This window comes from Laccaria bicolor, genomic scaffold (genome assembly GCF_000143565.1).
Source record: "Laccaria bicolor S238N-H82 LACBIscaffold_4 genomic scaffold, whole genome shotgun sequence".
Classification (NCBI taxonomy): domain Eukaryota; kingdom Fungi; phylum Basidiomycota; class Agaricomycetes; order Agaricales; family Hydnangiaceae; genus Laccaria; species Laccaria bicolor.
The window spans coordinates 1,015,328-1,037,302 of record NW_001889875.1 but is presented as its reverse complement, the minus strand read 5'-3'; the positions used below and the strand labels follow the sequence as shown (position 1 = coordinate 1,037,302).

The 21,975-nt window shown below is 47.7% G+C and overlaps 8 protein-coding genes across 8 annotated transcripts; 4 read left to right on the top strand and 4 right to left on the bottom strand.

Annotated features, from left to right (window-relative positions):
* Window positions 1-638: 638 nt before the first annotated feature.
* Window positions 639-3,112, bottom strand: LACBIDRAFT_311442 (uncharacterized protein; the record flags this gene model as incomplete). The annotated part of the gene is made up of 11 exons (XM_001876471.1): window positions 639-861; window positions 910-1,033; window positions 1,092-1,354; window positions 1,406-1,544; window positions 1,592-1,712; window positions 1,767-1,839; window positions 1,896-2,034; window positions 2,090-2,185; window positions 2,232-2,397; window positions 2,449-2,707; window positions 2,913-3,112. The coding sequence occupies 11 exons, from the start codon at window positions 3,110-3,112 to the stop codon at window positions 639-641; spliced, it is 1,803 nt and encodes a 600-aa protein (XP_001876506.1).
* Window positions 3,113-3,258: 146 nt separating this feature from the next.
* LACBIDRAFT_311441 (uncharacterized protein) lies at window positions 3,259-3,438 on the top strand (the record flags this gene model as incomplete). The annotated part of the gene is made up of 1 exon (XM_001876936.1): window positions 3,259-3,438. The coding sequence occupies one exon, from the start codon at window positions 3,259-3,261 to the stop codon at window positions 3,436-3,438; it is 180 nt and encodes a 59-aa protein (XP_001876971.1).
* Window positions 3,439-3,543: 105 nt separating this feature from the next.
* On the bottom strand, window positions 3,544-5,231 carry LACBIDRAFT_311440 (uncharacterized protein; the record flags this gene model as incomplete). Its single annotated transcript, XM_001876470.1, has 5 exons — window positions 3,544-4,138; window positions 4,184-4,344; window positions 4,396-4,746; window positions 4,805-5,126; window positions 5,185-5,231. 5 exons carry the CDS (start codon window positions 5,229-5,231, stop codon window positions 3,544-3,546), a joined length of 1,476 nt encoding a protein of 491 aa, XP_001876505.1.
* A 1,006-nt stretch (window positions 5,232-6,237) lies between these two features.
* LACBIDRAFT_182889 (glycoside hydrolase family 5 protein) lies at window positions 6,238-9,564 on the top strand. Its single transcript, XM_001876935.1, has 19 exons — window positions 6,238-6,641; window positions 6,693-6,703; window positions 6,760-6,905; window positions 6,958-6,985; window positions 7,036-7,141; window positions 7,191-7,266; window positions 7,321-7,336; window positions 7,392-7,407; window positions 7,461-7,565; window positions 7,621-7,716; window positions 7,770-7,828; window positions 7,930-7,992; window positions 8,164-8,284; window positions 8,342-8,399; window positions 8,455-8,629; window positions 8,684-8,812; window positions 8,840-9,041; window positions 9,102-9,128; window positions 9,183-9,564. The coding sequence occupies exons 1-19, from the start codon at window positions 6,475-6,477 to the stop codon at window positions 9,235-9,237; spliced, it is 1,656 nt and encodes a 551-aa protein (XP_001876970.1). The 5' UTR covers window positions 6,238-6,474; the 3' UTR covers window positions 9,238-9,564.
* Window positions 9,565-10,295: 731 nt separating this feature from the next.
* Window positions 10,296-10,694, bottom strand: LACBIDRAFT_163689 (uncharacterized protein; the record flags this gene model as incomplete). Its single annotated transcript, XM_001876469.1, has 2 exons — window positions 10,296-10,479; window positions 10,531-10,694. Coding segments are annotated over 2 exons (348 nt in total), but the record flags the coding sequence as incomplete, so codon positions are not given.
* A 147-nt stretch (window positions 10,695-10,841) lies between these two features.
* On the top strand, window positions 10,842-12,918 carry LACBIDRAFT_311437 (uncharacterized protein; the record flags this gene model as incomplete). Its single annotated transcript, XM_001876934.1, has 6 exons — window positions 10,842-11,339; window positions 11,396-11,511; window positions 11,563-11,695; window positions 11,749-12,470; window positions 12,581-12,773; window positions 12,826-12,918. The coding sequence occupies 6 exons, from the start codon at window positions 10,842-10,844 to the stop codon at window positions 12,916-12,918; spliced, it is 1,755 nt and encodes a 584-aa protein (XP_001876969.1).
* Window positions 12,919-13,108: 190 nt separating this feature from the next.
* Window positions 13,109-14,336, bottom strand: LACBIDRAFT_246501 (uncharacterized protein; the record flags this gene model as incomplete). Its single annotated transcript, XM_001876468.1, has 6 exons — window positions 13,109-13,585; window positions 13,633-13,851; window positions 13,906-14,028; window positions 14,095-14,124; window positions 14,176-14,249; window positions 14,306-14,336. The coding sequence occupies 6 exons, from the start codon at window positions 14,334-14,336 to the stop codon at window positions 13,109-13,111; spliced, it is 954 nt and encodes a 317-aa protein (XP_001876503.1).
* Window positions 14,337-16,464: 2,128 nt separating this feature from the next.
* LACBIDRAFT_323365 (uncharacterized protein) lies at window positions 16,465-18,409 on the top strand (the record flags this gene model as incomplete). Its single annotated transcript, XM_001876933.1, has 7 exons — window positions 16,465-16,537; window positions 16,709-16,780; window positions 16,951-17,454; window positions 17,691-17,935; window positions 17,996-18,034; window positions 18,079-18,133; window positions 18,336-18,409. 7 exons carry the CDS (start codon window positions 16,465-16,467, stop codon window positions 18,407-18,409), a joined length of 1,062 nt encoding a protein of 353 aa, XP_001876968.1.
* Window positions 18,410-21,975: the final 3,566 nt, after the last annotated feature.

Below are 21,975 nucleotides of genomic sequence, written 5' to 3'. Positions count from 1 at the left end.
AGCTCTGCTCGTAAAAAAAGAAGGGTTTTCATAGGATACGTATGTAATATACACTTTTAGTGTCTCGGGATATACGAGAACGAGAAGGATACAAGGAGCATGTAATGATCAATGGATGTATCGTTTGCTATTAAACCCTCGTTGTCGAGAGAAAGAGGGAGGAGAAAAGGGCCAGAAAGAAAAACCTATCTAACCTGATGGATGGGGAGGCTCGTCAAAGGCGTTTTTCGATCCCAAAAGAGTCAGCCTGTGAACCGATGTTCCTGTTAAAAACGAAACGAGATAAATAAACCAAATGACCCGGCAAGGCAATTGAAAGGGCTTTTTCAAGAAATCGCCAGGGAATAATGCTTGTTTTGCGTGGATTTTATATTTGATGGTGCGGAAGGCAGGAAGCCGATGCGGTTCGCATTCTACTTGACGTTCTTCATTGGGCGGCGACTGCACTAGTTGCAACGGCGACGTTTTCCCCAAACGGTAAATGAGGTGTCCTAATTTCCGATCGGTCCTTAGCGTAGTTTTCAGCCACAGGTGTAAGGCTTGATGGTGGGTTGCTTGCACCATTTTCGGTCACCTTGAGCGGTAGATCAGATGCCGACTGAGAAGATCTGGAAGAGTTGCCGTAGAAGCACAGTGTATCAACGAGTTGTGAGATTTGATACAGCCGCATTGACCAACCGTTGTCGCTTATTCGGCATGTCGGGGGACGTATTACTGGATTTGCTCGAACCCTTGCGATCACGAAATTCAATAGCCTGTCCAAACCAGTTACTACCTATCAATGTGCCCACCTTGACGCGCTTTTGTACAAGCTTGGGAGGACGCTCGCCAGGCTCGAAGACATTGTCCGGCAACCCCGAGCTATGACTAGAAATCAGCAAGTGTCCAAGAAAATGCAGGTTTCCAAACCTCTTGATATGTCGGACAACAATGCCCATGGTTGCTTCATCGTATTTCTCCCACATTTTAACAAGTTTTGTAAAGTCTGTCGTGGGATAAGATATATCGAGCCGTCGAGGACCAGTAGCACCAGCTAGCAGGAGATGATTGATCAGAATGAGAAAAGCGTCGTTTGAATAGAAATGGTTTACTGGGCTTCGGCTCAATTGCAAGGCCGATATAAAACGTCGTCGAATAGACAGGACCAGCACCTTCTTTACCTTCGATGTCTTCTTTCTTCCGGCCAGCAACCGAGTCGGATATTTCTCCCTCAGCCACCGCACGCACCTCGTCCTCTGACAGACAGTAGGAGACTTGTTCAAAGCCCCTGATGAAAGGGTGGGCAAGTATCAGCGAGTCGACATACTCAAGTTTCATAACGAGCTGTCGAATTCGAGATTCTACTGTACCCGACCTTCCAAATAGCAGTAAGCCAGCGAATGAATGAAAAATTCACACAACATACCATTTTATTTGGAGGTCAGCATTCCCTGTTGAAGCGATGACTTGGAGGTAGTATCGATACTTGTGAAAAAAGTCGTGCTTCGCAAATAGTTCCGACCAGGTCGCGCTTCCGACGATTACCTTGTCGACGATATCGGCACCTGCCCAAAATCAGAGCTGAGGATGTCGCCAGAAGTCATGAATGTACCTCTCTTGAACTCTTCTGTCATGATTATTTGAGTTGAAGCAGTGACATTGTGAGTTGAGCACATCGCAGGATAAGCAGGTGTGATGATAGGCATTCGATGTGATCGGTCAGCGGGATACAGCTACATGGTATAACAGTTAAGAGAAACTCTGCGAAAAAATAGATATATACTTGCCTTGGGATTCCATACTCGAACTTGTAAGGGGCCATCTTCTATTTGCTTTAATAAAACGGGCTGTGGCCATGACCTACAACACGATGCCCAATTCACTTCGCAAACGGCTGAAAGAAGCCCATTGCTTACCATTGATACATAATTATAAAGAATCGGCTAACGATCGCTCCGGCGATGGCATTAGGGTAGAGCTGACATATGCGAGCAACAAGGAGGGCCCAAGCAACACCGCCCAAAAAGCCATTGACGTTAGAATAAATAGCCCGCCCTTGATAACAAAGAGATTGAGTGCAAGGTAAGGACATCAATGTAAGGTGACACACGTTGTGCCCACAACTTGATGCATCGTAAGGCATCCCGGAAAACTTGGACATTGGGTACGAGGCGTAAAATTTCATCAATTACTCTCGATCCTGTCGCTAGATAAGCACTTGCTTGAAGCCGCGGCATGCAAACAAAACGTACCTCCTAGACTTCTGACACAACGCTCATCTAGATTTCGTAAAAGGTTGTCGTCTTGTAGAGAAAGGTCATCAGGTATGGAAGACAAAGCTAGGCGAGCCATAAGGAAGTCCAAAGGTATGCCAGATATCTTTGTCTTAACGATGGGAACATATGCCTCAGGTACTCCCTACAATCATCGTTCGTGTATGTAACAAATTATATAAACATTTGCACGCACCGACACTTCTGTAACACCTTCGAGGTCCTTCAGCATGGGCTCAAAAACTTCGAAGAAATCTTCCCGAGAAACATGCTTTGGTACCACACAGAGGGTATCGATGTCAGACCCAGGCCCATGCACGCCCAATCGATATGATCCGAAAGTGAAGATCTTCCCCCCCGCTAGATTGGCGGCTTGTTCTGATAACCCCTTGGCAATGGACACTTGGCGAACAAATTTTTTCACAAGGGCAGCAACACGCCCGAGCACAATTTCTCTAAGAACCGTCAAATTAGTGAGAGATGCGTAAGTAGAGAAGAGTCTTTGATGGAGTGCGCTGTCCCTTTCGAGTGTTCCTTGAGACATAATAAAAGCGTTACTTTTTCGTATCGGCGGGAGGCCTTGTTTGAGGAATTTGTAGAGATTTTGATAATGGCGGGCCCTCGGTGCACTCCAATCAACAAACAGATTAGACGGCTTACCTCGTCCTTGCCTCCTCCTCCGTCTCGAATGTATTTTGTCTCCTCAGCTCTTCCATGAGAGTCATAGTAACCTCCTTCTCGCGCTCATTTGATTCCATGGTTGAAATTGGCGGCGTAACGCCCAAATAGCTAGGAAAAGGGTAAGCCTCGATGACTGATTCTTGGATAGGAAACGCAACAGACTCCTTCTCAGCAGTCATGGCTATGGAAGATGAGTACCGCAGGGGAAGAATTTTGATGGTCAGCGGGTAAATGTGGAGGATAAATGAGAAGGAGGAACTGAACAAGATATGGTGTATGTAGACAACAAGCAAAGGTCAAGTGAACGCCGAACCCAACTTGTCACATGACGAGGTACTGTGCAGTTTTTGAGTGCTTTCCCCCTTGGAACAGCAATAACTTGGATTCTAGATACGTAGCTGCGTACAAGAGTTCAACACAAACAACAAGAAAGCTACAAGTAAGAATGTCCTGTAAATGTGAGCGAGTAGCTACAACATGTCCGAGTGTCCAAGGAGGTCCGTGATGATCTGCGAGTTCTATGTAAAAGAGGATGCGTCTTACAATGTGCGTTGGCAGAATGAAGAGGAAGATGCAAGAGGAGAATGACCGATGGTATGATAGTCCGGCATCAGGGTAGTTTGTGTATATAATCTCTCGTCGAGCTGGGATGTAACTGAGCCTCTGATCGCTTGATAGCCCATTTCCGGATAAAGAATGAAACAATGGCGCAGGCTATGATGCCGACTATGACGCCGACAGCGATGGCAGCTCCGGTATTGTGTGATTTCGATGTTGGGCTTCCTTTACCAGTCGTGGAGGTAGGTCCGGCTGACGTAGCTGTTGTACTGGTGTTCGATGGGTTGAGACCGAATGGCCAATAGTCGCCCCCATTTGGAGGTAAGACACAGGTAAGGGAATTGCCATCTGGAATTGTCTGAAAATCGGACTGGATTGCGAGATTGCTTGTCGTGCGAGTGTCCATGATGAATGCTGCTGGCGTAGGGACAATGTCCGAGGCGCTGCAGTTTGGTCCACGCGCTCCGATGAACGAAGTATTTCCGAACATGACATTGTTTTGAATCGTGAAATTCGAAGCCGACGTGATGGCGATGCCATAGCTAAGCGCTCCAGTCAGTCTGTTGTCCAAGACCATTCCATTTTTGCTGACATCGTTTCCGTAGCGGTCTCCGAACCATGTACGAGGCCCGATGGCAATACCAATCCTATTTAAGTTGAGTCATATTGAAGAGGAAGGAAAGGCAACCTACTTGATGATAGCATTTTCAAAATTGCTCCCCCTGCTGTCTCCAGGTTGTTCACCATCATTGGCGAACCCGCCATAGATGGTGTTATTCCGAACAACAGTGCCAGTATAATCACCACTCCATGGATCATAATCAACCATGTTGATACCACCAAGTAGGGTTTGCTAGGATCAAGATCAGCACGACGACAAAAAGATAGACTCGACGACACCGACGTTCAAAACCCATATTGTGTTGTTGTACACCTGCGTTCCAGGAGACCCAAACACTACGATTCCGCCATCTGTTGCACCCTGCACCAAGTTGTTTCTCACGACGGCGTTGCGGCAACTGACACTGATGCCATCCGCCCATTCCTGGAATGAATCCGAGCCGCATGGCCCAATGTCGTTGTTTTGAACAGTGATGTTGTTGCATGTGAAGGGTCCTTCGGCGACATGAAGGCAGCTCCAACTCCGGGGGTCAAAAGAGTGAACATATTCGATCAATTGGCCTGAATTTCCCCCTCCCATCTCCATGTTTGCCCCACCAGTAGTTGGAGAAGCACCACGACGCGTTCCATCAATCTATTTGAAGCATTTATTCACGGTTGAACGCGTCCTCACTCCCTAGAAGAAGACGTACTTGTACATTTCGAAGTTTAACACCCGAACAAGACGAGCAAGTACCATCAACAGCAGTTGTATGGCCCTGGCCATTGGAGACTGGACCGTTAACGACAAGGGTAGCTCTTGAATTGTCTGTCGGGTAACCCAAGGTGTTGATCTCTTGGTTAGGTTGCGTGAACAGGATGGGCTGTTGTATGAGATATTGCTGGTTTGGACACAGGCTGAGAACATAGCCGTTCCCTCCGTTTTGCAAAAGATTTTGCAAGCGGGTCGTCACCGTGTTGGCTGGGTCTGCCGGTTCACACTGACCAGCGTCTCTGGGAAGGGGCGCAGCAGTCCTTTGAGTTTGGATTCGCTTTCAACAGCTAGTAGCAAGTAGGAATTGAGATAACGCACCTTTTCGACGACAGAAGTTCTCTTGTATGGTTGAGAATAATATCCATGCCGGGGGAACGCTAGGGATCTGTAGGGACAGAGACAAAAAATTGCTAAACGAGTGTGAGTCGGCGGAATGCCGATGAGTGTGGAAGAAGCCCCCTAAAGTGATAAGATGGCCCGGGGTCGTGGTTATTTATAAGTATACTTACAGCAGAATGTACAAGCGATGGCGATAAGGCGAACAACGCACCTTCGCCATCGGGGGCGAAATTCGTGAAGTTACCTCTCATTGCAACCGACGTCAGAGGCGTGCCCAATAAGAACGCCAAGGCCATGAAATGCTTCCAGGCAGCTTGATTCGTATCGACTTCAATAATTGGGACCCACTTGTCGCTGAAAAGGGATCGACGCAACGAGAATTCAACGGTTTAAAACTTGCCATTGTAACCACAATGAAGGTGTTCAAGTACTACATATGGACATGTAATGTGCCATTAGTGTTACAATGGGCGCGTTCCAAAAGGGTGATTTGCGGTTATGTAACGCCTTCAAACGTCGACGGTTCAGAGAATCAACGGTGAATACTGTAGTGCGTATGTACAGCCTTTACTAGCACAGTTATCGGGTAAATCGTTGGTGGTAGATTCTCAATGTTTGGACGGTCTCAAGAGGCCTGAAATTTGTTACATAGAGTGCTATTTTTGATGTGACGAATAGTGATCTAAGTATATAAACTTCATCATGGCACTGCGTCTGGACAGTACCGGCGGTCTTACCACGCCGTTCTGCGTACCTTTCCTTTGTCCACCATGTCCTCTTCGCTAGCTGGCGGTTACCAGCACGTCGCTACGGCAGACGAACACGAATTAACGCCCTCAGGAACCCCTACTTTACGACCTTACAGTGCTGCGCAAGACTCTGAATTCAATCCATATAACCCTGATAACGAAAGACTTGACACGGTTCGAGAAAGGGTTTTTTTTAGCTCGTGGCTAAAAGTTGCTGACACCTACCCAGCATTACCGAGATGACTCCACTGTTAACGTTCTTGCGAAAGCACCTACTTCAACCACCCGCTACTCCACACAGGCTGCTCTGAAGCGGAAAACGCGCCGAAAAAGGCTCATTATCATCGGCTTTGTCGTCATAACTATTATTGCTGCTGCTGCCGCAGTTGTTCTTGCTTTGACCCTTGGAAAGAAGCATTCAAGTTCTTCCTCTTCCGGATCGGGGTCATCTTCCTCGGGTGGTAGCAGTGGTGGTAGTAGCAGTTCGTCGACGTCGGGGAAATCGGGAAGTATCATCACAATGGAGGATGGAACCAAATTCACCTATGTAAATAACTTTGGTGGCGAGTGGGCATACGACCCCAAGAATCCATTCGCCGCTGGAGGTAAATCGCAGAGTTGGAGCAAACGGGTCGGTTCAGAAGATTGGGTGTGGGGTTCGGACTACGTTCGAGGAGTAAATCTCGGGTATGTTGATTTACCCTGGCATCTTGATGATGACACTGAGTTGTTCCGCAGAGGATGGCTAGGTCGGACTATTTCTAATACCAGAACTGGTCTGGTCCTGATGACAATTATGATCTAGTGACGGAACCTTTCATCGTGCCGGCTTTATATGAAAAATATATCAACAACTCAGCTGGTATCACCGTTGTAGACGAGTGGACACTATCACAAGCGATGGGCTCCAACCTTGCAACTGAAATGGAAAATCATTACAAGACTTTCATCGTATGTTCAATCGACTGTAATTATTCTTGTGCTGATCATAGCCTACCTTTAGACTGAGCAAGATTTTGCCAACATTGCTGGTACGAATGCGTCAGCTGGTTGCGATCATCCAACTCACCTTTATTAAAAGCTGCCGGCCTGAACTGGGTCAGAATTCCGATTGGTTTCTGGGCTATTGAGGCTATCAACGGCGAACCTTTTCTGGTGGGAACCTCATGGACTTACTTCCTCAAAGCGTAATATCCAGATGTTATATTGAAGATGTCGACATTCATATTTTCACAGCATCCAATGGGCAAGGAAATATGGCATCCGCATCAATCTCGATTTGCATGCATTGCCTGGAAGTCAAAATGGATGGGTACGCAATCTTTCTTACTATCACGCTTTACATCGGATTTGACAAATTATACAGAATCACTCTGGAAAAAGTACGATCTTTACTTTCAATTGCTTTACGTAGCTAACTGGAATGTTGCTCATCAGGCGGTTCCGTTAATTTGTGAGTAGGCTTCTCGTTTCATCTATGAGGGGCATTCATTCATCTATCTCAAGCATGAACGGAGTTATGGGCATCGCCAACGCTGAACGAGCCCTGACATACTATCGCATCCTCGCGGAATTCGTCAGTCAGCCAGAGTATAAAGACGTGGTCCTCATGTGATTTTGTTTTTTCTTTGTTGCATGCAAGTATCTAACCTCCTTTCCTGCATAGCCTGAGTATCGTGAACGAAATTCTTTGGAGTACAATTGGTGAAGAATCTATCAAGAGCCTCTACGTCAAAGCGCACGATACTATTCGAAAATCTACGTACGTCTGCTACCTGGTGATCGTGTGTGATAACGTAGTAATGCACTTGTTAGTGGAACTGGGGCCGGCAATGGACCGTACATTGCGATTCATGAAGGCTTCCAAGGGGTAAGTTTCCCTCCCAACATACTGAAATCGTTTTCAACTAACACATTTTTTACAGCCTGGTATTTGGGCGGGGTAGATTTATATATTTCGTGATAGTTGCAATAGCTGAACGTGTTGGCAGTTTCCTTGCGGGATCGGATCGTGTAGTTTTGGACCAACACCCAGTGAGTCTTCAAAAGTCATGTTAAGGAGCAAACGCTAATTTTTATAGTATCTGGCTTTCATGGGCCTCACCAACTCGACGTAAGTCGTTCAAACTTTCTCCGACGAGCATTGCTTAATTTCTCTGTAGTCCTGCTAGCAGCGCGCCTAAACCATGGTTTGCTCATTCAATATTAGAAATATTCATTAACTTATTCACGTCTAGTGCCTGGGCTATCGCAACTAATCAATCCGAGCAGGTGTTTGGGGTAACAATTGGCGGTGAATTCTCAACAGCGATCAACGCCTGCGGTTTATGGTGCGTTTGTTCGAATGGATATATATTTTTGGTTTACTGATAAAGCGATTCTGACAGGCTGAATGGAATTGGATCCGGTGAAGATTCATCGTGCGCTGTCTGGGATGACTGGGCAGTAAGCGCAGTAATACTTCCTAATGGTGGATCGTTCTGACTTTGCCAATGTTCAGAACTATACCCCCACCGTTGTCTCAGGCCTCTTGGAGGTAACATTGGCTTCCATGGATGCTTTGCAGAACTACTTTTTCTGGACCTGGAAGATCGGGAATTCGTCAGTTCTGGGAACATCCTCAAGTCCCATGTGGCACTATCAACTTGGCTTGCAGCAAGGATGGGTACCAAAAGGTTTCGTCTTGATCGCGTCTCGTAGGTGAACCTCGCAACTTACCTACTTCAAAGATCCACGGCAAGCCATTGGCCAGTGCGGCAGCGTTCTTACGACATCCCAGCCATTCAATGGGAACTTCCCTTCGACTGCAACGGGAGGAGTAAACATTTCTCCTCTTCCTCGCTCAGCACCCACTTATTGTCTTTGTTAGGCTGGCGCTGGTACAGTTGACCCTGCTCAATCCTCGTCATATCCCTTCCCACCACCCACACTTTCACCTTCATTCTCTGCCACCCAGATGTCCCTCTTGCCCACATACACGGCTACGGGGACTCTAAAAACATTGGCTGTCCCCACTTTCACTGCTGCTCCAAAGGCCACCGTCGGCACTGGATGGAACAATCCCTCCGACAATACCCCCGCGTTTGTGTAAGCTTCTCGCTCATTTCTCACTTACAAATGCTGATTTTGCTTCCTCCCATCCAACAGGCCTGTAGCTGGATGTCAATACCCAGAGTAAGCCCTCTCATTTTTCCTTTACTCGCTTCCATCTGAACATCTTTCATTTAGTGCATGGAACGCCGTAAATGCCACCCTTCCCTCAACTCCCTGTACAGGATCTTGATGCACCTTTATGGACTCCCTTTCGCTTTCCTCCTCGGACATTGCAATGACTATTTCCGCTATCCTTTCTGCAGGGGATCTATATATCTATCTATGGACAAATTAGACGCGTATCCTAGCCGCTGCAGTAATGCATGTATCTCCCTCACGTATCATTGTCATCTAGTTGACTCACACGTTCGAAACCACATACCCAGTACAAACGTTTTCCTCACGACCACGTCGATATTCCCTGTTTATGTATTTGAATTCACCCATAGATCTGCTTCTAGTTAGGTGTCACCTTGTGTTGAAATTGCTCTCAGGAAAATTCAATCATGGTTGACGCCAGATCATGATCTGCATCAGGTTGAAGACGGATCAGTTCAAACAGGCTCTGTATACTTACAGGATCTAGATTTGACCAGTGGGTGTATCAAAAAGTATCAATCGAAATCTCGAGTCCTTTTCGACGATCGTGAGTCAGAACCCTGTCGATGAACATCTCTAGATCGGTCATCATCTGAGTACCTCGAACGTTTCTTGCGTGCCTCGTAGTCAAGGTCATCCGAGGCACGCTCCCTACGACCTGGTGGACTTTCCCGATAGCGGGTAGGCGATCGACTCCCACGACGTGGTCTGTCTCCCCCAGGACTTCTTGAACGAGAGCGGGTTGACGGTCCAAGATCGCGTCTCCCCAAGTTGCTCAGCAGGCTCTCAACAGCTCTCATGCCCTCCGATTTGACTTTCTTCTCCTTCTTCCTCGCCTTTCTCGCTTTGCGTTCCTCTGGGGTCTCGTCTTTATGTTTCCCTTTCGACTTGTGCTTTTTAGGCTTCGTAAGAGCCTTCTCCTCTCTCCTTTTCTGTAAAAGATAGTCTCGCATAGGATCCTCGGGGTCGATATCGGCCCCAGTTGACGCAGACGAATCAGAATCTGCACCGCCGTCTAAAAGAGCAGGTTTAGTTCACGAACACTGGGTGGGGGGAAATGATTATAATAAACTCACCGTCAATCATTTGAGGTCGCGCGTTGAAGCTCTGGTCCTCAGGTTCTTGCCATTCGCCGTCTTCTCCCTTGACTTTGGGCTGCTTGTAGTTTTTGACATGGTCAACCCTGAGCGTTCTCTCCAGCACCTTTGCGCCATTGAGATTGTCAACGGCAAGCACTGTAGACCGTTGATCCTCGTACATCAGAAATCCGAATCCTTTCGTCTTTCCCGTGTCCTTGTCACGAGGCATGTGGAGATCCATTACCTCTCCATATCTAATGACGGGTTAGTTATTGCACAACAAAGAAAGGTGCTGGGGTACGCACTGAGAGAAAATGGTGATAACGTCGCCCTCCGTCAGGTCGAAATGCAAACCTCCAACAAAGACATATGCCGAATCCTTGTATTCGTCATGCCATGATGCGCCGCTCAATCCCAGGTCTAGTTCAGCCTGGTTTATCTTGTTAATTTCTTTGACGACACTGCGGGGAGGAGAGCGTTGAGTATTCAGAAGAGTTGTAGCATTAGAGCACAACTCACTTCATTGCAAGGAAACAGGAGCTCACAGTTTCCCACGATTTGAGTCTTGCCTTTGAACTCTAAATTTTTGGCTTCAGCAAGACCATCGCTGAACAAAATGCCGTCCTTTTCGCTGCCTCCAATTCATGATAATCCTGACGGAGGATGGGGTCCATCAACGTCCTCAAATCTTCCTGATCAGTTCAAATTCAAGGACATTCCTTATGCCCCGTACTCAAAATCTGACAAGTTAGGAAGGTTCGCCGACTGGAACGATCTCTCGTCGGATAACCGACAATCGACGGTTGGCCTTCCATCAACACAAAATGCTCGAGCTGGAGGGCCAGGCGGCCGCAGAAGGGAAGGAAATCAGGCTTTCGGGAGTGGTACCGCAAGCGCATTCGCATACTTTCATGTTGAAGATGAATCTTCTTTCTCGCTCGTGGACAACAAAGCAGCACCACCTCGTCGTGGAGGCGGTTTCATCCGGGGACGTGGACAAGCCAGAGGGTATGGAGCCAGGGGCGCTGTTCGGGGCGCTCGTGGCGGGCCTGCTGGTCGTGGAGGTATGAATCAGCGAGGTGGTGTGCGGAGAGGCTGGAGAGATTGGGAAAAGGCATGCGTCCCGTCAAAATAATTCTTTGACCCATCTTACCATTTTCTGTCGTCTAGAACAATCGCACACGCGAGTCGTCTGTCGTCATTTCACCGCAATGGTCAATGCTTGAAGAGATTGAATTCCATCGACTTGCAAAGCTACGTTTGGAGGTTGATGAACCTGAGGAACTGTGGGTTCATCTGTTCTTTCGCTCCTTGGCTATTCATCAACGCATTTTCAGCGAAACATATGGTCGTCTCTTTGCTTACGACAAGACTTACGATCGTGTAACCACGAAAACTGAGAAACCTCTTCAACTGGTGGACCGCATCAAGTACAATCCAACTACCTCTGACGATCCAGTCATCCAACAAGTCCGTTCAATATCCTACAGTCTTCCCTGATTTAATTCTGACACATGAACTAGCTTGTAGGTAAAGATGTTGCCAAGGTTTACACGACGGATATTATTCTCAGTGTGCTTATGTGTGCACCGAGATCCGTCTATCCTTGGGATATTGTGATAGTTCGCGAGGGTAACAAGCTCTTCCTTGACAAGCGTGATGGAGGCCCATTCGATACTGTGACTGTGAACGAAAATGCGGCAGATCCTCCTCAGGACCCAGCTCCTCCAAATCCAAACAACCCAAGCGAAAAACCTGCCGTTCCCGAAACAGCTGCCATAAATACAGCAACATCCCTATCCCTCGAAGCCACCTACATTAATCAGAACTTTGGATTCCAATCAGTCATCGAATCCGCCCCTCCTGCCCCCGTCGATTTTGCGAACCCCAACCCTTTCTATGGACCGGATGAAACCGAACCTCTTGCATCATGCGGTTATCGCTACAGGCTTTTCGACCTCGGCATCACGGAAGATGAGGATATTAAAATTTGCGTCCGTACCGAAGTTGATGCCTATTCCCCGGGCTCAGGCAATCCTCGTGAGGGCCAAGGTCTGGTTACGATCCGTGCTCTCAATGAATTCGATCCACGAGCCCAAGGGGCTGGCGGAGCGCCCGACTGGCGGTCTAAATTGGACTCCCAACGCGGTGCTGTGGTAGCCACGGAGATGAAGAACAACAGCTGCAAACTTGCCAAATGGGCTGTTCAGAGTGTGTTGGCTGGTGCTGATCTCATGAAGATTGGGTGCGTTGATCATAATTTCATGTTCCTATTCGTGTTCAATCGCGTCATTTTTGTCTTTTTTGCTACCAACCTTTGCCTTTCGACGTTTATACTCATACTATCCTCAACAGCTATATCTCACGAGCCAACCCCCGTGACAATACTCGTCATGTTATCCTGAGTACCGCTTCGATGCGGCCGACCGAATTCGCGGCACAACTTAACGTCTCTTTGGCGAACGGATGGGGAATAGTTCGCACCGTTACAGATATGTGCATGAAAATGCCTGAGGGCAAATACGTTTTGGTCAAAGATCCTAACAGGGTATGCATGAAACTATGTTGGACTGTTCGACATTAACTGTTCCCGCTTTTAGCCTGTCATCCGCCTCTACTCCGTTCCGCCAGATGCCTTCACAGGAGAAGACGAAGAGACTGGCTCAGCATCAGAGGAGGAGCAAGAGCTTTGATCCTGTAGCCGTAGCACCATTTTTACTGAACGATGCGCCATTTTTATCCGCACGATGCGAGAATATCATGCTCTCTAAATATCCAACAATCGTCTATGACTATCTCTGCGTAAGAAGTAGTGTTTCTACCGCGCCTTCGATATTGGGACTAGTCATAGTTCAATGGCCGCTCTATTCAGGTAGAGAAGACTCACCTGCGTTGTAACGCGCCAATTACAACTGCTCGGTCAATATCCGGAAACATGCTTGTTACTTGAACAATCTCAGCCTCTGAAGGCGCTCGGATGCCTGCGTTGGCACGCTCTCCCCTACCCGTCAGAGTGTCCACCCATTCTTGCATCACTGTTGGATTCGACGCAGCGTTATCAGGACTAGTGATGTTGCGAGTTCCCGACGGTGACGCCGCAGGAGTTCGTGCCGTCGTGATGACCTCCTCGTTTTGAAATGGCACTTCGAGGGTGGTGGCACCATCTGGAAGCGCGCGGTTAGACCGACGAGGAGCCCGAAGAGATCCAATCAAAGGTAGGAGGTAGTTCGTTGAAAACCGCACAACGTAAGGGGGGATGCGATACGATTTGAAACCCGCCAAGTCGGAGCGGTAGAGTTGGCCAGTGAGTATTCCAATGATGGCCACAGCTGCTGAGCCCGGCAGGCGGCTAATTGCCATCTGTAGATGGTCACTATGAATTCCATCATGATAGAAATCGAGCTTACTTGAAGTGCAAGTACATAATTCAAACTTTTGTTGCTTAGCGGTATCCCAAAGATGCGATAGTTATAGACAGGTGGAACAATCCTGGAATACTGGTAAAGGATGCTGAATATCAAGGCTGAGGGACCAAGTGACATGAAGTTGAGGCCAACGCGGTGAAACAACATTAGAGAAACCAGTTCAAGTAGAGTCGAAACCATGATCGACACCAACGCAAAGGACTATTGGGATAGAAATTAGTCATGCTTGGAAGCCTAAAGAATAATGGTGCTGACCGCGAATTTGACACTTCCAAACTGACGCTCTATTTGCACCCCCACATTATAGAGGATAACAACACCAAGAAAAAGATCACTAGAGTTTGAAAAGGCGAGATGATGCACGAACAAACGCCAGTACTAGCGTGAAGTTAGAACTAGATCAGGCTCGGGGGCGTTCCTTGTCGGGGAACGCGACAACATTACCTGGTGGTGCCGTGAGATGTGAGGGACGAACTGTGAGACGGGATAAGCGTAAAATCCGGTTCTGTGCATGTTCCTCCTTACTTGAATATGAAAATAGTGCTTCACATCAAACATCCCCGCGAGAATAGACGTGAGGGCAGACCCGGCAATGAGCGCTACATTATCATACACATGACTGAGTCTCTTTACGCTTGAAGCGTTCGAAACGAACCTTTTGTGACTGAGGTATTTTCAAATGACATCCAGTAAATTTGTGGACACAAAGTCTCCTTCAGGTTCCAGGAAGTGTCGTGGCGCGACTCGGACAACTTGAAAAAGTTGAAGCGTCGGCAAGGTTGATAGAGCTAGTGTCACATGATGCGTGAGGGTGTGACACGATCTCCAACACTGCTCTTGACCTCGAGGTATTTTTGTTGTGCTTACCTTCCCCGGCATAGCGCTAACTTCCCAACGATTAAAGGAGGTTGCCGGGACGCCCAATTTTAGTGACTTTCAAGGGGTTCTTTCTCGAGCTGGATGTTGCTGGTCTGGAAGTCCCCACGACCGAGGTGCCTGCTCGATATTGTTTTTTGCTCCGCAATAACCCAATGGAATTTTGACCGTCTGCAGCCTTATGAACTCTACTTGCCCGATGTTCTCTTCTTTCTTTCTTTGCTACACGGGGGCTCCACCTTGACAGCTTGATCTGTTGTTTCTCCTTGGTTTCTCCCTTTAGAACCCCTGGACTATCTTGTGCTTCTCTACCCCACTTTTTTGAAGAAGCCTTTTTCAGGGTTCCTCGATCAAGATAAAACTCCCGCTGATTGAGCTCGGAAATACTCTCAGCTGCACCTCACCCCTCGATGACTACATAATCTATACTTCTCGAGCTGTAGACCAGAGGGAGCACTCGTTTGCAACGCGTGTGACTGACTGCTGCAATGATGGTGAGTCATTTTTTCCTATCTGAGCTAAACAACTTTCCGGCGGAGGCTCCATTATTTCTTCAAAGAAGGCAAAACATCAGTTGAGAGGAAGCCGCACAACCCACTTCAACCGGACTTCTAGGCCCACTCTGGACGCAAAGGTTCTGGGCGAAGACGGTTTAAGTTTTCTGTTGCACGCTCATGAACGTTACAGGCTGAATCTCCGCTGGGGTTGTTGGCGTCAGCACATTCTCATTTTTGTCTGTTGCTTGAGGCGCGTGGATCCTCGGCGAAGGCACCGTTTGGATCCTCGCAGCGATATTTGATATGCTATGGTCCAGGTACGAAAGAGAAGCTAGGATATACCCACCGTACAGCTACCGCTGCACGGCATGCGTTTCGGACCTGCCACTGCCTCAGTACCCACAACGGATGCCCCATTTGATACAGTCGATCAACTACTCCCTAGACATTGACCACCATGGCCGCATCCAATAATAGTCATGGCCCTAAACTGATGAAGACAGGGACAGCCTGGTGACGTTGTCTTCGGCTTTTCACCCGATTACACCCAGCCTTCTTTTGTCACTCATGATATGGAAGCAAAATCTAACAACAACGGCTGCCGCAGTGACCTCTCAAGGAGCGCACTTACGGACCTATCACCGCTCCGATTTCCTTTGGGACGCCAAAGAGTTCCCAATGTCGTTTCAATCCCTTGATACCGCAATCCTATCCGAAATTAAGCGTTCGAACCATCAAATGGGGGATGCGATGATACCTCTTGCCCAAAATTATCTGCGTATTTCTCGTTTGGCCACAGCCTCTCTTCCTGGTAATCCACAGGATTGAGAAATATAGAGCCTCAGGGAGACACTTGCTCGTCAGCTTGAAATCGTCGCTTCGAACCTGTGGACTCATGGTGTCCAGAATAACAATGTATGCAAGGATGTGTTTTTCAGTTGAACACTGCTGCAAGACCTCAGGTGGTATAAATAATGTCTGGAGGTAGGACACGTCTAAAAAATATCACATATGCCGCAGACCTGCGTGCAATACTCTGAAAGGCTACGTATATCGTTAGCCCACCTCCAGTGGTCGTATGTATGATGGAACGGATGGTCCCAAATTTAGTTGACGGCACTCGGCACAAGTAATCGGAGTCCTCCGTTTGTGAGATAATCCGCTAGTTCTCTGAGTTTTCTCAACTTGTAAAATCCAAACTTTCTGAGTCTCGACTTTCCGTATCCGTTCCATCACCCCGATAACTACGCCGATAACCAGGGCATTTTTAACCCTGATTCTTTATCTTCTCACAGTAGGATTAAATTTTAGTGCGATCTTCAGAGTTACAGCACCCCCATAGCTGGTAAGTTGTTTCACCTCGACGCTTTTGTCAACGGTGGGATCTCGAATAACCTTCCAAGCCTCAAGCTCTGGTTTCACAGTTCTCTAGTTTTTTACAATGGCCGGCACCGTCGCGGCATCTGTGCAAAATCTCGAAGAAGCAGCAAACCTTGCATCCGACTTGATCACCAGTCAGTTCGTCGTGACACATAATTTCCAATACCCACCCCGCTCTTTCGTCTAAATTCGATCAGTCTGCACATGCTATCGCTTTATCCCCCTAATTTTCGGACCATTATTAACTTCATCTATTTCATTTTTACTTGGTCTGGTATTCAATTGACTTGGCCTTCGTCGTATAGGTCTGGATAACTTGCCCAGCGAAGTCCAACACCTACTCAACGAGATACGACTCAAAGATCGACGATGTCAAGGTCAGCTACTTTTGAACCCATAGTGGTTATCTGTCGCGTACGGTGACGTCGCAGTCCTCGGCTGACTGTGGCGGTTCATAAACCGCCTTTTTATGCAACTTTACAAGAACACGCACGCTGACGACTCGCTCCCCCTTGATCGGGACATTGTTTGCTCAAATCATTTGTAGAACTTCAGCAAGATATCGCAAAAGATCAAGCGAAATACATTAAATATTCTCTTCGTCAAGATCCAGCCGTCCCATCACCTGCGCAAATCGGCAGTAAATTAAATAGCGCTGGTGGAGACGCCCCTGGAGAAGCGCCTCAAGTTTCAACCCAAAATAAACTGGTTCCGAAGGCGCACCTCCCCGCTCGCATTGCAGCTTCCTATGTGGAGATCGACGCTCTTTCAAATGAAAAGGTTGTTTTAGCGCAGAGGTTGATTGACTTGATAACACGCACGCGGGCTAGAGTCGATGCGAATCTGGTAAACGTGCAGGTTTTACAAGGCGAATCTGTGTCAACGCCGTACAGCGCTAGGCGGCCCGAAGGAATGTCGGGAGGTTTGAATCTAGTGGCACAGTCCGGGGAGGGCGTACGGGCTCTTACGGCAAGGACTGGACTCGGATCTGCGGACTCCAGTGTCCCTTCGACTCCTCCAGCTATGGTGTCTGGGCCTTCATATAACAAAAGTGCGTCACATTGATGAAAAACACACTTTGTGCAATGCGGTATTAGCTCGCCGCATTTAAGCAACGGGATGGGAATGTGTTGAGGCTATGCGTCGTGGAGCGTCCGGGTTGAACCAGATTCTCAACATATTTTGGGTTATTTTGCGGTGTTCTTTTTTGTCTCTTTTCTTTTTTACCTTCCCAACTTTACTAACTATCGCTTTTCTTTATTTGCCTTTTCTTCATTGGGACAACAGAACGCCGCATAACAACAACTACGTCCATTAAGCTGCAGAGCCCTACACCTTCGACACCCCAAGCTGCTCCAGTTGTTTCGTACCCGAAATCCCGCCTTTCACGGCAGGTACAGCTCACGCGATCACAGCAACAGCAAGAAGAAGACTTGGATGCAGATGCAGAAGGAGAGGAAGATTTGGAAGGAGAAGACGCCGAAGATGATTTGACGCCCTATTGTTTTTGCCACAAGCCGAGTTTCGGAGATGTAAGTCATATCCCTCAGCCTGCGTCGTAAAACACCACTGACGTCTTACATTTTTTCCAGATGATAGGCTGCGACAATCTCGAGTGCCCTTATCAGTGGGTGAGTGCTCATTTCAGCAATTTTTGTTTTCCCCAAAAATACAGCTGTTCGTCGGATACGATCCCCATATCTGCCTTTTTTTTCCCCCCGTCAGTATCGGTAGGTTCGGGAGGCCCAGCGACACACCGGACTTTCGTCAACTTGATTAAATTTTGGTGCTTATGCAACTTGAGATTTTTTTTTTTCCGTTGACCGCCTTCTTTGCCTCGTTTCCGTTTAAACACCGTGCTCACCGATGTCCATTTTTGATACCCACCTCAGTTCCATATCAGTTGCGTTGGCGTAAAAACGCCCCTCCCAGACAAGTGGTACTGTCCTGAATGCGTCAGGAATAGGAGCGCTGTCCCCGAGCGCCGGAAAGGCCGCAAGAAGTAGGTGTGCAGTTCCGTACCGGGTTTGAAGATGGGGGCGTAATGTAGGAAAGGTCCTTGTGACGATTTGCCGTCGATGTTTGTATAACTCCGATACTTCGTAAGTAGAGACTTAAGATTTCCTGTCGAAACGAAACAGAAGCGAAGAAAAAAGTGTGGAGAGTGATCGACACTTGTTCCAATCTTCCTGGGTGAGCATTATGGTGGAGCTGCTGGAGCATGGCACATCGAAGAAAATAATTTTGGGCCCCCACAAGGTCCCTTTGAGCACTGCCCGTTTCCGGCGGGATGGTTGGGCGACCCATCCGAGTGTAAATGGATCACTCATACAATTTTGGTCTAATTGTGAACGAGAGGCATTGCGCAGAAGCAAGAGTTTCCATGCGGAGCGCATCAAAAACAGCTACGCTGTACTAACCGCAGTCACAAGTAGCGGTGTACATCAAAGCAGGAGGCCCGTAAAACTGGCAAAGATGGTTACGAACTTTCTGAACTTGTTAATAACCTGCAGGTCGCAGCATGCATGAAACTTGACCGCACCTAGTGCGCCCGACGTCCCGCCATAATTTCCTTTTTACGACTCAGGCAATAGACGATCGATCTCAGCTCGAGCTGGAAAAATGATTCCGTGACTCCGGCCGATCAAGTCGAGCATTAACGATGAGAAGGTGTCGAGCGCGCCAGTGCACCGTGACACACGTAGAAGATGTGAAGGAGGTGTTTTTGCTTATGGTGAGAACTCCGACTCCTGCTCCTCATGAGACGCATTGATAGACGCAAAGGCGGTGATAAAGAAGCAGAACTTGAAAGCGCTCGTCATGAAACGGATTGATGCATTTGTTAACAAAGTACCCAGATGCTAGCTAGGTTATTATTATCCTTTTGAAGTATGTACGGGGAGCAGGTACAGCCTTGGAAGCATAGCATGACAACTTCAAAGCGCATTAATCTAAAATTATGACCGATCACCCAGATCAGTGCGAAGGTTCGCACCTTACTAATTGGCAAGCAGGCACGTTTACAAGAGAGCTTGATGTTGAGATTTCGGGCTACTACTTTGGTAGTTCTCCGTTGAGGTTTTTGTTGTTCAATTTTGAGCTTGAAGTAGTGTTGTTGTTGTGAAGTCAATTCAAATTTGCTTGAATGGCTACAAAGGGGGATGTAGAAATGGTACTGAACCCTGATTTTACTCATACACCGTCATGTAGAGTGGGTGCGGGCGCTGTGGTGGCGACGGAGCAGGTGGGGAAGTGCATAAAGCCCGCGTAAAATGAGTAAATCGCAGGCGCCGGCAGATAAGCGAAAATACAAGGAGAACTCTTTAGTGCACCCGACGAGGAAGGCTTTGATTTAAATTTTATCCACGGCGAAACAAAAATGTGTGTATAAGCTTAGCTGTGCTCTTACTACAATCACACCCCTTCATACAGCAGTCACCTTGACTCGTCAAAAGTAAGCATCTATTCGCGAAACCAACAAAGTAAGCTCGTCTGTACCATCAAGCAACAGCCTGAAGCTTCTTCTGTGGTAAGATCCTGTGTAAGCTCAGTAGCTATGCCGCAAGAAATAAACTCACCCACCCACATGCCGCATCACAGCTTCTCCAAAGTATGATGTGATAACATCGCCTATCGTAAGGTAGTAAAAAGCACCTCTAGAAAATCTGATGGCCCGATTTCTAAGGTTTAAAGCCCGTACCTGATTCAAAAGCTTCGAATTCTCTTGCGATTTCATGGCTTTGCTTTTGATGTGATGGTACCAGCGACCTCGTTGACTTAGAAAAAAAAATGTTTTGCTTCGGGTGGGAGCGCTCCGAGATGGGGTATAGAATTCCCAAGCGTCGACGTCGCATCAAACACATGCGCGGAGCAAGAGTGAGACGGTAGGGTTTGCCTTGAGCGGTAAGACAAAAGTAGAAAATAATAATTCTTTGGTGGAAGAGACTGCGAGCCCCATAATGTATATGAATTCCGAAGCGTCGACGTCGCATCAAACACATGCGCCGAGGAAGAGCGAGACGGTAGAGTTTGCTTTGAGCAGCAAGAGGAAAGTAAAATAATAATGACTTCTTGCTGTTGGAAGAGACCGCGAACCCCAAGATGTCTGAACTCCAAGGCGAGACTTCAAAGCATCTTCCGTGAAGGCTAGTAAGCGCAGAGGTAGACTCGCTCTCGAACATTCGCGGCGACGTCCGAAATCCATGACACAGACGAAGACTTTCGGGCCCCGGTCACGAAATATCGAATACCAAAAGCGGAATGCTCTGTCCTCCAAGGACCAAATATCGGCGAGTTCCACCTCCGACAATCGCTGCTGCGCAAGAATTAAATAACCAAAGTTATGTACCCTCATTGTGACTTGTAAGCGGGTTTAAATGTTTAAATGGCCCCCAACGCCCCTGAGTTGGTGCCTTGCGATCTGCGTGGTCGCTGGATGCTTATGGGGTGGAGGGTGTGGAGATGAATGAATGCCTGGCCACGAGACGTGGGGGTGATCGGTTTAAACCACACGAGCACGAGTTCAAAGTTGTGTTGTATGTGGAGATCTTGGCTGGTGTAATCGGTGGTGGTGACCCGCATCAATGAACTCCGAGTGTCTGCCATTTGGGCGTGGACAGGGCGTGTGAGTGGTGGTCGTTGGTATCCATAACAGCTGTATGTTTTCTTGTTAAGCGAGACGGAAATAGATATCCTGCTCAGTGCATAAGCTGCACTTGGTCTTGTCAGCGTGTGGTCGGTTGCGTCGCGAGTAAGCGCCATCAAAGCAATTCAGCAGAGAGCGGAAGTTGTTTGGTTGGTAATTGAGTTTTATTCGCCAAGTAATATGGAGCTAGGTGAAACACTTGAAAATTGCCATTGTGGAGCTGGAGCCTGGAGGGGGAGATCGAGGAGGCCAACGGCAATTCAAAGGTGAGATATTCATTCTCCACGGCTTTCCAGTAGGCGAGTTCACGTGGACGTCGGATTTACTGGTCGACGAGAGGATCACCAGCCCTGTATGATTGATTCGCTTTCTGTTCCCTGGGTGTTGTTGGACGATCCTCGACGTTGAATATGATCCCTAAAATGTTACGGTGAATAAAAAAAAAAAAAAAAAAAGACCTGGTCAATCCTCGCAAGGGAGCACAAGGGTTGACAAAATTGAAGCGTTCAGGCTCGTTGGGATTTCCGGTGTTCAATGTTTGATTGAATTCTTTCGGTGAAGGAGCGAATGACCAACTGAACGTCGAGAGGCAGTTTCAGAGTGTTGATGATGAGAAGAATTTGAAAAAATGTCAATGATTTTCGAATTTGATCATGTGCCGCATCAGTGCCTTTCTTGTGGTGGTGAGCGACCGAGTAATTTACATTGCAGGAATTTCCAAAGAGGGAATGTCTACATACTGGTAGTAGATATGTAGAGTTGGGGGGAGCGTTCAGGAGCTGTCATTGTCATGGGGTGCTGGTCCCGAGTCGGACTGGGCGGTAGCGACCAAGGGAAGGTGAATTGAATGGCAGCGTCGGCTTACTTGACGTGTATTACGGGGACAAGCGGATACGAGGGTGGAGGGAAGGATGTATGTTTTGTATG

Excerpts from the sequence above, each read along its gene's own strand:
- LACBIDRAFT_182889 (XM_001876935.1), top strand. The coding sequence starts at position 6,475 with ATGGAGGATGGAACCAAATTCACCTATGTAAATAACTTTGGTGGCGAG. Across the intron at positions 7,566-7,620 it reads TATAAAGACGTGGTCCTCAT|CCTGAGTATCGTGAACGAAA; the intron begins GTGATTTTGTTT and ends TTTCCTGCATAG. Across the intron at positions 9,129-9,182 it reads GCTGGATGTCAATACCCAGA|TGCATGGAACGCCGTAAATG; the intron begins GTAAGCCCTCTC and ends TCTTTCATTTAG.